The following is a 13,830-nucleotide window of genomic DNA, read 5'->3' as shown; positions in this document are numbered from 1 at the left end:
TTTTATACACTGGGAATATTAGCAAATAAGGCAAAGATGAATCTCTCTGATAGTTCTTCGAAGTGGAAGGGCAACATAATTACCAGGAAGGAAGGCCCTTATTTAAAATGCAGATTCCTGGGCCATGCTCTGAGGCTGCATAATGAGAATCTCTAGGGCTAGGAATGTGCATTTTTAAATTGCCCTTAAGTGACACCCAGTAAGAATTTCAGACTGCAATATAGGTACATAATAAATACTTGTTGAGTAAATGAATATAATGCTAAGGTTAGGTAAGATATCAAGATAGGGGATACCTCACTTCCCTAATCCTCCATCTAGAGGAAATATAGGTCCATTTAGGGGTGGACGCAGGCAGAGCCTCAGCTCTCCCCATCAGAACCACTCAGAAATTCATGATGTGACTAATATACAGGTATCGGGCCTTGTGCAAGCTTCCACTTTAAATAATTATTCTTGACAGGCAGGTACTAAGTTCAGTTGTCTTCCCAGCTGAGGAAGCACAAGCCCTTCAACTGGCAAACACCAAAGGCAGATTTTTTTTTTTTTTTTTAGATTTTTTAGCACTTTTGACACTTGGAAACCAGGCCTTATTCATAGGGCCAACTAAGCCATTAGACACAATGAGCTCAGTGCCTAGGGCCCTGAGACTTTTAGGGACTCACAAAAATGTTTTAAGTTTTTTTTTTTTAATCAGGAGAAAAGCATGAGCATAATATAGCCTGAATTGTATTCAACTTTTTACCAGTACAATAATAAAATATAACTTTTAATCTTTTTTAAAAAAAATCAAGAAGCATCTCATGCAAGTTGGAATGTAGCTCTGCTTACCCACAGCTCTGGGCCCAGGTGAGAAACACCTTACCTGGCAGGCATTGTACAGGAGCTGATGTTCAAATTTCTTGATCCCAAGGATGTTCTGGAACATCTCGTAAAGTTGCTCCTTGCTCAGAATCAGCTCAGAGGCTGCGCTGGCCGTCATCCGGGCCTGCTGCTTCCGAGGGTCCTCTTCCCCACGGTAGATGGCATCAAACTTGGCCATCCAGGAGCTCAGCACAGTCTCCTTGCTGAGGCCGTCAATCTCGGGCAGACTTCGCACCCTCTTCTCAATGTGCTTCTTGAAGACTTCCCTGGAGTCATTGGCGGAACAGCCTCCACTCTGCACCATGCGGGCCACGCGGTCGCTCTTCAGGAACACCTAAGCAAGAACAGGGACAGGAAAGACAGTGTGAGAGTTGACCACAGAGGGACCAGTTCCCTGCGGCTGGACACTGGGCCAGGCCACCTCACGTGCATCCCAGGAGGAACCACTGTGGGTCTTGTCCTGCCCCACCACCTCCTAGCTATGCAAACTCAGACTAGTCACTTACACATTCTGCTTCTGTGTCCACATCTGTAAGATGAGAATAACAATTATACATACCAGGCTGTTGCAAAGATTAAATGAGATGATACCATAATGAAAGGCAGCACATAGTATACAGACCTGTGCTCAGGCTGCATGGGTTCTTTGTCCCTTAGTGGCTGTGTGACTTCGGGCAAATTAGCCTCTTTGTACCTACCTCAGTGTTCTCATTTAGAAAATGGGATAGCAGTATTTATTTCATGTTTAATATCTTTTTGAGAGAGTCTTGCTCTGTCACCTAGGCTGGAGTACAGTGACATAATCACAGCTCACTGCAGCCTCTGCCTCCCAGGCTCAAGTGACCTCCAGCCTCAGCCTCCTAAGTAGCTGGGACTATAGATGCATACCACCACACCTGGCTAATTTATTATTATTTTATTTTTATTTTTGGTAGAGACAGGGTTTTACCATGTTGCCCAGGCTGGTCTTGAACTCCTGGGCTCAAGCAACCCATCCACCTTGGCCCTCAAAAGTGCTGGATTGCAGGCGTCAGTCAGTGCACCCAGTATTTAATTTTTTATTTTAAGTAGAGGCAGGGCTTAGCTCTGTTATCTAAGCCAGACTGCAGTGGTGATCATGATGCACTGCAGCCTCAAACTTCTAGGCTTAAGCCATCCTCTGGCCTTAGCCTCCCAAGTCACTGGAACTACAGGTGTGTGCCACTATGCCTCGATAAGTTTTAAAACTTTTTGTAGAGACAGGGTCTTGCTCTGTTGTCCAGGGCAGTACATATTTTAAAATGAGGATTAAATGTGTTAATGTGTAAAACACAAATAAAATAGTGCCTGGCCCATATTATACTTGTTGCTATTATTATTACATGTAAAGTACCTGGTATGACAGCCAGCACATAGCATTAAACAGTAACCACTTTTTGCATCTCCTTTTATCCCTTCAATGATACTCTTACCTGAAAATATACAAGTATCAGGTAAACATATGTTTAATTACCTATCTTCCTTCATGAAATGTAAACTCTACTTGGGCAAAAAATGTGTCCTTCTTGTTCCTCCCAATGTCTTCAGTTCCTAGAATGTCTTCAGCACCTGACACTTTATAAGTGAATTAACAATGAATATAGGTGTTACGTTCTGTTTATTTTGTGGATGAAAAACCAAGACTTCAGAGAGGAGAAGGGACTTCCCTTTGGTAACTCAAATTGTCTAACTACAAATGGGTAGTCTTTTTATTTCACCCTGGTTCCCTCCTTCCCTGCAGGGCTCTCCTGCTTCATGAGAACCTCTTCCGCCTGGTGGAAAATCCCTGATTGGTCTGCTGGTGCTGTGGGAGTCCTGGGACCAAGCCTTCTATTAAGAATGTCTTACTTTCGCTCCACTGCCTACCATTCAGAAGCTTACACAAGCTACACGGTTCTGGGGTGTAATACAAGGCAGTGAAGTCGCCATTTCATATTCACAGAGAGGAAGCATCTGACACATTAGAGCTGTGTCCTGGTCACACTTCAGAAGGTGCATAAATATCCTTCGAGAGGCAGAGCAAACGTTCATTCCCCTGTCAGATTTCAGGAAATGCACTTGTTGGCCATGAGACAGCATTGCCTGGAGGCATCTCATTGCCTCATGCTTCATCACAAAGGCTTTCTGGGGTGAAGCAATGTTTTTTTTACAAAAGTTTCCCATTTATTGTTGACTTTAATGAACTAATTTAGAAAGGTGGGCTGAGGGTTTGCCTCACAGGGCAGAGGCCATGGCCTGCTCCCCTATGACTGGGAACTGGTACTCAGATGAGATCTTAGGGTTAATTTGAAAATTAATTATAGAAAAAGAATTTCAAATGAATCTTCAAGCCTGATAAGCCTTAATGAGCTAAACAATTTACCTGTAATCCTGTAACACTTAATGGGGATGGTTTCTCCATCTAACCAACACATTAGAGATCCCAAACACCAGCTTTTTGAGGCTAGCGAAGGAAGTCTCTGGAGAGGCAACAGAGCATTGTGGCAGAAGCTGTAAATCATGATCTGAGGCTAGCTCTGCCTCTAACTTGCTGTGTGACCTTCAGTAAATCACCTCCCCTCTCTGATTCTCTAATTTCTTTCTTTTTTTTTTTTTGAGACAAGAATCTCACTTTGTTACCCAGGCTGGAGTACAGTGGTGTAATCTTGGCTCACTGCAACCTCCACCTCCTGGATTCAGGAGATTCTCCTGCCTCAGCCTCCCAAGTAGATGGGATTACAGGCATCTGCCCCATGCCCAGCTAATTTTTGTATTTTTTTTTTTTTTAGTAGAGATGGGGTTTCACCATGTAGGCCAGGCTGGCCTTGAACTCCTCCTCTTCAATGCCTCCCTGGGCTCTGTGACCCCTCCCTGCCCATCTTACATGTTTCTTTGGGTGCTCCCTAGGTGGAAGACACTGTACCAGGTACCAGGAATACAATGGTGAGGAAGATACAGATTCAGATTTAGCTCTCATGGAGTCCAACTGACACAATCCTAATAGTGCCATGCAAATATGATTATGATCTGGAACAGGTGCTATCAAGACAAGGGTCCAAGGGAACCTATAGCTAGGAATCTATTCTAATATGTGGTCCAGATAGCCTTCCTGAAAGAAAACACCTTTGAGATGATGTACGAAAGATGGATAGGTGAGTGGAGAGCTCTAAGTTATTTCAGAGAGAAGGAACAACATGTGTGAAGACCCCAACTGCCTGAGGAAATAAGGAGGAGTCAGTGTGGCTGTGGCAATGAGGGCTGGGAGTGAGGGATGTGAGATGGGCAGGGAGGGGGCCACAGAGCCCAGGGAGGCACTGAGGAGGAGGAGGCATTCAGGAGGAGGAGGGGACTAGGGTTGTTGGTCTTCATTTTAAGGGTGCTGAAAAGCCACTGAAAGTTTTAAGCTGGAACATGGCATAAACCAGTTCACATTCCTTGGCTTTAATGTGGAAAACAGACTGAAGGGAGCCAAGAAAATAGTTAGGGAGGCCAGTTGAGAGGTGCTTGTAGAGTTAAAGAAAACACCTTTGAGATGATGTACGAAAGATGGATAGGTGAGTGGAGAGCTCTAAGTTATTTCAGAGAGAAGGAACAACATGTGTGAAGACCCCAACTGCCTGAGGAAATAAGGAGGAGTCAGTGTGGCTGTGGCATGTGATGGTGCATGTGATGGCAGGTGCATGTGATGGCAGTGGGGACACTAAGGGGTTAAGCCTTTGTCGTCAGTGCTGATAAACATATGGGGTGACTCGAAAATATTCAATCAACAATGAAGTTATACTCTCCTCTACGTCTGTTCATATTATTATCCCGCAAACCTGAAGTGGGCCCCAGTTATAAGCTCTCAGCCCCAGATTCTTTTCCGTCAAGGTCCTTATGGAGCTGCCATCTGCCATTGTTTTTATGACTGGTAAATATCTGGTCTCCAGCTAGACTATAAGTTCCAGGGAGGCAGGGTTGTCTCTCTTGGTTTCTATTACTCCTTCTTAGTGCTTGAGACAATGCCTGGCACGTAGCTGGTGCTCAGTAAATATTTGTGGAATGAGTGAAACTCTAAGAGCAAAGCAGCCTCCTTCAGCAGGGAAACTATGGAGTGAGACTATGTCTGGATGGGGACAAGAAGGTTAAGGGGAAACCAGCATGCACAGCATATTGGTCTCTCAAAACAAGTGACTTAGGCTAGATTTTCCATGGGACTTGATAACAAGGGGTAGGATATCTCACTGTCCTTCCTGGTCATCAATGAAGGAATCCTGCCTTTCTTCTTTGATGAGGTTCAAACTGAGAAGACTTAGAAAAATGGAGGGATCTATCTGTCCTGTGTTAAGATACACTCAGTGTCAACACTTGGGACCAGCTGGAGCCTAACTGGTTGGGTGATGTATTAGTCTGTTCTCAGGCTGCTAATAAAGACATACCCAAGACTGGGTAATTTGTAAAGAAAAGACATTTAATGGATTCACAGTTCCACATGACTGCGAAGGCCTCACAATCATGGCATAAGGCAAGGGAGGTGCAAAGGCATGTCTTACCTGGCAGCAGGCAATGGAGTGTGTGCATGGGAACACCCCTTTATCAAACCATCAGATCTTGTGAGATTTATTCACTATCACGAGAACAGCATGGGAAAGACCTGCCTCCATGATTCAACTACCTCTCACTGGGTCCCCCCATCCCACATGGGAATTATGGGAGCTACAATTCAAGGTGAGATTTGGGTGGGGACACAGCCAAACCATATCAGGTAAACCCTGAATCCTGGACATGCCATCTGCTTCACATAGTCCCTTCTTTTAATACATAGTAGCTACTCAATAAATACTTCTGAATTACCAGTGGAAGACAAGTCATCTAACTTCCATCAATCTCACTCTCCTTCATGGTCAACAATGAAGGAATCCAGCCTTTCTTCTTTGATGAGGATCAAACTGGGAAGACTTTGAAAAGTGGAGGGATCTATCTGTCCTGTGTTAAGATAAAACTGCCAGATCCTAGAAGGAGGAGAGATGAGTGGAATGTCAAGAACGTGGAGGAAGGAGGCTGAAAACTGGGGAGACAGTAAAGATGAATTGCCCAATGAAGGCAAGACAGCCATGGGGAGAGAAGGTGGCAGCAGGAAACTATTTTTCCAGGTACATCATCTGTCTTGGCTTCTCAGTCTGTCAAAGAGGAAATGTGGCCTGGGCCAGCCTTACCCTGTAATGAATACAAACACTAAGTACCGACGTGCCTGTGTGTCTGTAAAACAACTATTCAAACTCAATTGTGCCAGGAGCTCTCTCTATATTTTGAATGTGTGTTTGTTTCTGTTTTTGCTTTTTAGTGGCTGCCACAAGAGACTTTAACCTGAAGCCCAGTTCTATTTGGGCACATCCATAAATCCTCCCTGCTTTTCTGCCAGCTTCCAGACAGGTCATAATGAGAGAAGGAAGATAAACAAATAAATACGGAATTGTGAAGGGCAGTCAATTCAGCGACTCGACCTCATCCATCAGTCCTTCCCTCCATCACCAGAGCCAAGTGACATCAAGGTCATTTTAGAAACACACAAACGCAGCAGTACTTAGTGATTGTTCACACTACTGATGAGGTTGTCCTAGCTCCCATTAGCTTCCCTGCCCTGAGAAGCCAGGGCAGATTCATTCCTGCTCTGAAAAAAGCATATCCTTTCAACATAAGTAAGAAAAACACCTAGATACTGGAGTAAATAAGATTTACAAGAAACACAAACCTTGTCGCTATTAATAAATGGCACATAACTAATGAGAGGAGTAGACATTATGGTTAGGAGGGTGGGCCCTGGTATTAGACCACCTGGGTAAAAGTCCTGGCTCTGTTGCTTGCTAGCTTTGCCACCTGAGCAAGTTACTTCATCTTCCTGGGCTCTAATTTCCTAACCTTTAAAATGGGTGTTATAGCAACCTTTCTTTGTAGGATTTTGGTGAGCCCTGAATCCTGATTCAGTGATATTATGCATACAAGTTGGTTAGCCTATTGCCTACTACAGGCTAAGAATGTAATACAAGTTAGCTGTTACTTTTTAATAGAGTATGATGCAACCATGAAAAAAGATAAATATATTTTCATTAGCATCCAAAGACGTCCATGATGTATGATTATCAGACCACAGCCTTCCAGTGGCAGGGGTGGGGTGGGATTAGAGGATAGGAACATGGCCCTGAATTTAGAATACCATAGGAAATAATACAGTTTACTGATGACAGTATGTCATTTATGCGACTTTTGTAAAGGGAGAAAGGATATTGAAAACAAGTGTGTTAAATAAAAGAAGTGGGTTATTAATATTTTGTAGTAATTTCCCACCTTAATATGCAAGCCAAATAGTTATCTTGACATGTATAGATACATTAAAAGTATCTGGAAAGATATAAACCAAAAGTTTAATTGTGATTATCTAGAATGATGAAATTGCAACTATTTTTTTAACCATTTAAATGCAGAGATTTTTCTACATTGCCTGCTTTATTTTTATAATGGGCATGTTTTACTTTCAAAGTCATTTGAAACACATTTTTTCTACGTGGAAAAATACAAATTTTACCTTCTTTAAGGTGAGGTGCATTTTCATTTCCAAAATAAAATGTATTTTCAATTTTAAAAATATTCTTCACCAAAAAGTAAAGGACTCTGGGTAAAGTTTCAGAAGCAGATCTAGGGCCATGACCTTGTGGAGGTGGTGCTGGATTAGGAGCAGAATTGCTTTCCTTTCTCTTTTCTGTATCATTTTCCCCTACTGCATCTTGCACCTTCCTTCCTCCATGCCCAGTGAGTGAATTGATTCTATCAACATTCAACTTTTTTACTCTATTTCTACGCAGCATATGGACACCATACCACCATGCTCATTTCTCACCTTAACATATTAATATATTCTAACCTTAATAATGGAATTGTCAGGTATGTATATTCTTATTTAGTCTTGAGAGCAATTATACAAGGAAGGGCCTATTACAGATGAAGCACTGAGGCTCAGACTTGGCCGAGGTACCACAGTCAGTGTGTAACAGGACTAGAATTCAACCCACCTCTGTCGGACACAATTTTTATTTTTAATTTATTTAGAGACAGGGTCTCATTCTGTCACCCACGCTGGGGTGCAGTGGTGCAATCTCAGCTCACTGCAGCCTTGAACTCCAGGCCCCAAGTGATCCTCCCACCTCAGCCTTGCAAAGTACCGGGATTACAGATGTGAACTGCACCTGGCCTTGGACACTAAATTCATTCTCTTAAACACTCTGCCTTTTGACTCCTGCTTCTGCCTTGCTGAGCTTTCCCTACAAGAATCAATGCTTAAGAGTGGGCAGTTACTCTTCCCCCAGGGATGTACCTGGTAAGGCCATGCAGTAGTTGTAGTTGTTCTAATTACTAGAAAATATATTGCTTCATTTTAGAAAAACAGCCAGTGTGACCTGATTTACACTCCTCTTAAATATAAAAAGTTCAACCATAAAAACAAAATATGTCTTCTTGCATCAATGGCACCTGCAGTGTTTGCCTGCCAGCTGTCCTTCCTCTTCTGATAATAGTAACTCAGTCTTTCTTTCAAGAACCCCTTTGCCATTGCACACAGTTGCAGTGGGATTGTCAGTCATAGGACTTCGTCCTTCTTTAGCCAAGCGGTGGGTTGGGATCTGAGCTTGGTCAATAAGACTGCCACTTCTTGAGTTCACATTCTGAGTGGGTTGGCATGAGAATGGTTTGGGCTGGAGCAGATTTATGCCAATGATGAAGTGTCTGTTATATCTTGCTATCTGGCTTCCTGAAGTTAAACTGCTCTGGTTTCCTTCTTTTCTGAAGCTTAGCTGTTTCTTCTGATAACAACAATATCAACAACAACAGCAAAGTATTGTTGTGTTGCTGCTGCTGTTGTTATCCTGATGACAATAGGGCTTAATTTAACCACAGTCAGTTTCTGTTGCTAGCAACTAAAGAATTCTGTCTGTTGCAACATTCAAAGCTAGTTTGACAAAAATCAACCAGGCCATTATAAAACAACAACAAAAAACACACACATGCCCCAAACAAAGCTCAAACATAGCAGCTTCACTGGCTGATGTTCAGATGTCAGATGCAGTATCCTGAAGAGAATTTTTATGTCTTCCGCCACATTTGACACTCCCACTTTCTTGCAAATACCCCATGTTTTCCTCCAGGAAGAATCTGAGTTTTGTAAAACTTTTTTGTTCACCTCTTTTCTCTGACACCAGGACCAGCACATGAAGAAATTAAAATCAACAGGGAGGTGAGGAAGTAAGCAGGAAGAGGTAAGTGTGAGGAGGGAGGGAGAGAGCGAGGGAGGGCTTATATTTTGGACATCTGTCTTAAAAAATAGTTAGAAAAGGTGTGGGGAATGCAGAGAAATGGCTCTCTGATGCCGTATCTCAGGACCAGGGGTGTGAGAGCCAGACAGAATTTGCTGGGCCAGATTTTAGAGCACCCACCCCAGCCCCCGGCCCTTGGCCCTGAAAGCCAGAATTGAAGAGATTAATGGATTAATCTGCTGCCCCGCTTGATCTGCTCTGACAGTCAGGGCCATCAGGAAAGGACAAAAATAAACCTGCCTGCTCTTGAGAGCATTGGGGACCTTGGTCTCCTTTCTCCCATCCCCAGTCAGGACCCAGGCCTCACCAACTTGCTGCTAATGTTGGCCGGCTTGGTTCAGACTGGGCTAGATGGGCACAGATGGAAAAGAGCACCTCCTCACTCCTCTCATTTTTTAAAAAATGATCTTTACTACTCTAGCATGCTGAGAGAACATAAGAGCAGTTGGCTCTCTATCTGTGGGTTCCACCCTCATGCATTCAACCAGCCACGAATCCAAAATATATAAAATAAGAAACAACACAATAAAAAGTAATATAAATCAAACCAATATAGTATGACAAGTATTTATATTGCATTAGGTTTTCTGAGTAATCTAGAGATGATTTAACGTATATGGGAGAAGGCCAGGTGTGATGGCTCATGCCTGTAAGCCCAGCACTTTGGGAGGCCAATGTGGTTGGATTGCTTGAGCCCAGGAGTTCAAGACCAGCTTGGGTAACATAGCGAAACCCTCTCTCTACAAAAAATACAAAAATTAGTCTGGCATGGTGACATGCACCTATAGTTTCAGCTATTTGGGAGGCTGAGGTGGGAGAATCGCTTGAGCCCAGGAGGTGAAGATCATCCTGGGTAACATAGCGAAACCCTCTCTCTACAAAAAATACAAAAATTAGTCTGGCATGGTGGCATGCACCTGTAGTCCAACTACTTGGGAGGCTGAGGAGGGAGGATTGATTTAGCCTGGGAGGTTCAGGCTGCAGTGAGCTGTGATTGTACCACTGTACTCAGGCCTGGGTGACAGAGGGAGACCCTGACAAAAAAAAAAAAAAAAGTATATGAAAGGAGGTGTATAGACTATATGCAAATACTAAGCTATTTTATATCAGGGACTTGAGCATCTGAGGATTTTCTGTTTGAGGAAGTCCTGGAACTAATGGTCCGTGGATGCCAAGGGATAAATATACTGCATTAGCAAAACAAGGCCAATACCTGAAACCGACTTTGTAAAGTACAGAAGTCCTAGAACATTTTGAGAGTATTGCTGTTACACTATTTTTTAAATGTCATTGCTGTTGGTAAACTAGAATGTGAAGTTGTGGCATGGTAGGGTGGGCTGTGTTTGTATGTGGAAGAGAGAGAATTTGGAAGGAGGATATCTGTTGGTTTTGTCTGCTGACCATGTATTCCCCCTCTTTTGGCAAAAAGCAGCCTAATATTTTATTAAGATACCATTATACTTTTCCTGAAAAGGGATGAGCACAGTGGAGAGGTGGGGGGAAGATACCTAACCTGCTGGTAACTTTAGAGTCTCTGGATCCAGCCATGTTTAAAGCCAGGTCTACCCTGGGACTTCAAGTTACTTGCAGAAATAAATCTCTTTTTAGGCTTATCCAGTTTGACCTAGGTATTAGTCACTCATAATCCAAAGAGTCCTGACCAAGACAGGGGCCAACAGAGAAGCAATTGGAACCTAGAGTTGGGTAGAGGAAGAGACAGCAGCTTCTCCATAGCCCAAGAATGAAGGGAAAAGGAGAAAGGAAGGTTGACTTGGAGAGCTCCCAAGTAAAGTGTTAACTCTGGCCTCCTGATAAAGAACCTTGGCTTCAGAGGATTAGACTTCCCTGGAAAAGTGAACCTAAAACTCTCTAAAGCATTTGCTAATGAAGACAGTGGTTACATCATTAATACTCCACAGGCTTTCTTATGTTACTCAAATGCTAACATGAAATATTCAGTAATTTCTCAATGCCTGTATTCTTACCAGACAAAACAGAAACTTTCAAATAAACTAGTCACGATAGAGGAAAATATTGGGATCACTATAGATGTAATGGTAATTTCCAGAGACTCATTAGCAAGTTGATGACTATTAATTTTCACACTTAACTAATAGATAGAAATGACACTTTCTTTTAATTTATGCCATTAGTCAAATTAGCTTTCTAATTAAGATTTGCAATCTACGAATTTATAAACTCTGGTGAATGACTCTAAATATGGAGAACTATTGACAGGGGTCTGCTTGGTCTGACAAGGGTTCTGCCATTACTCTCCCATTAGGTTTCAGAATGTTAATAAAGAGGGAAAATTAATTTCATTCCCGGACAGTTTCTAAACAAAACTTTGTTAAATATATTCAAGTTATTCACTATCATATATCACTGTGATTCCAAATCTCATTTCTACTCCCCATGAAATTCAACTGAAAAAATGCGCCACATCAGATGAAGCAGTAAGTATGACACTCATTGGTGATAATGAATGATACTTGCAAATTTTAGAAAGATTTAAATCTGGACAAATAGAAAAACAAATTTGACTTCTAAAACGGATCCAAATAAAAATTTCATTAAGGAAATGGTGTGTAAAATGAGTCTGTGGTTGGTCCCAGCAAACATCACAAAGATTGTTTACTATTAAATGCTAATTAGCAAACCAATCAATAAGATTTTCACAAGATCTAATTGCAGTCTTACTCTCTCCATGAAAGGAGGAGTCAAGTGCTTTAGCAAGTGGGAAGAAGAGTTTTGCCAAATCAGGATTTTGCCTCTACCAAGGCTTCAATCAATTAACATATTGAAAGCATCTGTTATGGGCTGAATCAGATGGGCAGACCACATATGTGCTTAGAGCACCAGCAAAGTAGGCATACCGATTTTTTGTTTTGAAATAATTTTCTGTCTAATAAGTAAAGGAAAGAAGAAAGGAAGGACATCAGTGAAGCAGTCCCGGAGGAATATCAGATTTTGTTAGGTTTCTCTTATGCCTATCTTAAAGTTTATCATTATTACTTTGAATTGTATATACAAGATGTTATAAGCTTTCAGTGCTTAGGAGCTGGTCTCTAATGGTTGTCATTTAGCCTTGACAATGCATAAGACATTTAGGTCTTAGGATTCCAAACACAGAGTATTTACCTGGTTCACATTAAAATAGATTAATATAAAGTAAAATGTCATTCAGTGATCAAATAATCACTTTTGAAAATATGCATATGAGGAAATCATTGCCAATAGGAATGTATGGCATGTCCATTTCATAATTATGTACAATGATGCCAATGTGCACACTGAGAAAGAACACTTACAAAACTTAAAAATATTTACAGAAATGCAAATGCACTTTACTGATAAACTTCTGAGGTCTAGTGGTTACAATTTACCTCTAATACATACTCAGAACATATTCTCTCTTTTGTACATTTTCTCTAGAGAACAGCACTGCATTCTGGACAGTGGTCCCAGCTCCAGAAAAAAAAAGCAGCATTTTAAAAGAAAAAACAAGGAAGCTCCTAAAGCCACCATCCTTGGGAGATGCTAATATACTTTAAAAACGGTGTAAAGGGTGAGAAAAATGCTCCTGACTCAAAGTCTTAGGTTGTGATTTTTTCAGGCTATGTGACCTTGAGTAATTCATTTAACCTCTCTGAGCCTCAGTCTCTTTATCAATAAAATGGAAATACAATCAGACCTAATTTATAAGATTGTAATATCTTGTATTAAAAACATTCAGTATATTGTCTGGTATAAAAATCAGTTGTTAAATATTAGCTTACATTTAGTTTTTCCCCCAAACAAAATACTGTTATTTCTTAACATTGTAACCAATCACCAAACCCTTTGCCTTAGGAGGGATGGTCTTGTAGTAAACCAAACCAAATCTATTGTCCCCATTGCCCTGAAGCTCAGAATCCCCAGGCCTAGGGCTTGAGTGGTCTTGGCATTCTTCCGCATGGTGATTCTCACCTCATAGTAACTCTGCACAGCATTCATGAAGGCTTCGTCAGCCATGATCTGGGTTTCCCCATTGAGGAAAGCCTGAAACCTGTCCTTGACTGTCTGCAACTGCTGTTTGCTGATCTGTAACAAACAGAAAAAGAGGGAAATGTGAGAACTTGTTATAGCCAAGCATCATGGATACTTTATGCCAAAGATGCCAGGTCCATTGGTGTATTGGAGCTGGCTTGTACAGGTGCGTGAGAGCCGATTAGTCAATCTGCAGAAACTTCTGTGAGCCAGTGCTAAACACAACCATTATTTTAAAATAATATATAAATAAATCATATTAAAAACAAAGTTAATACAATTGCAATACTAAAAATTCATTGCCTCCTAGTTATTTTACCACTTTTCACTTTTATCAGTGCTTTCGAGGTTACTTAATCCTACGATATTTGCATGAGGGAAATGATACAGAAGGGAGTGCTACCACCCATCTCTTTTCAGCTCCACATTCAGTGCTGTCTCATTGGCAGCTTTATATCAGCCATGGTGGGAATATTTATATCACGGAAATTAGCAAATGCTGCAACTTTTTTGCCCCTCTTGAGAGATGGTTGTTAAACACGTAACAGCAAACACAACACTGCATATACCCCTCTGGTGGTCTGAGATACCTTGATAA

General features: G+C 41.6%; 1 protein-coding gene across 39 annotated transcripts in view; it reads right to left on the bottom strand.

Annotated features, from left to right (window-relative positions):
• Window positions 1-13,830, bottom strand: part of CADPS (calcium dependent secretion activator) — a 471,006-nt gene that overhangs the window by 347,051 nt on the left and 110,125 nt on the right. For all 39 annotated transcript variants that reach the window (XM_017527379.2, XM_017527388.2, XM_037738038.1 and 36 more), the window contains exons 2-3: window positions 13,173-13,286; window positions 866-1,198 (exon numbers count right to left, since the gene is read on the bottom strand). In XM_017527379.2, the coding sequence (XP_017382868.1) occupies window positions 866-1,198; window positions 13,173-13,286 (447 nt within the window). The remainder of the gene's footprint in view (window positions 1-865; window positions 1,199-13,172; window positions 13,287-13,830) is intronic.

The sequence above is a fragment of the Cebus imitator genome, unplaced genomic scaffold (genome assembly GCF_001604975.1).
Source record: "Cebus imitator isolate Cc_AM_T3 unplaced genomic scaffold, Cebus_imitator-1.0 Scaffold48, whole genome shotgun sequence".
In the NCBI taxonomy this organism is placed as follows: Eukaryota; Metazoa; Chordata; class Mammalia; order Primates; family Cebidae; genus Cebus; species Cebus imitator.
The sequence above is the reverse complement of the archived record's forward strand: the minus strand, read 5'-3'. Positions and strand labels throughout refer to the sequence as shown.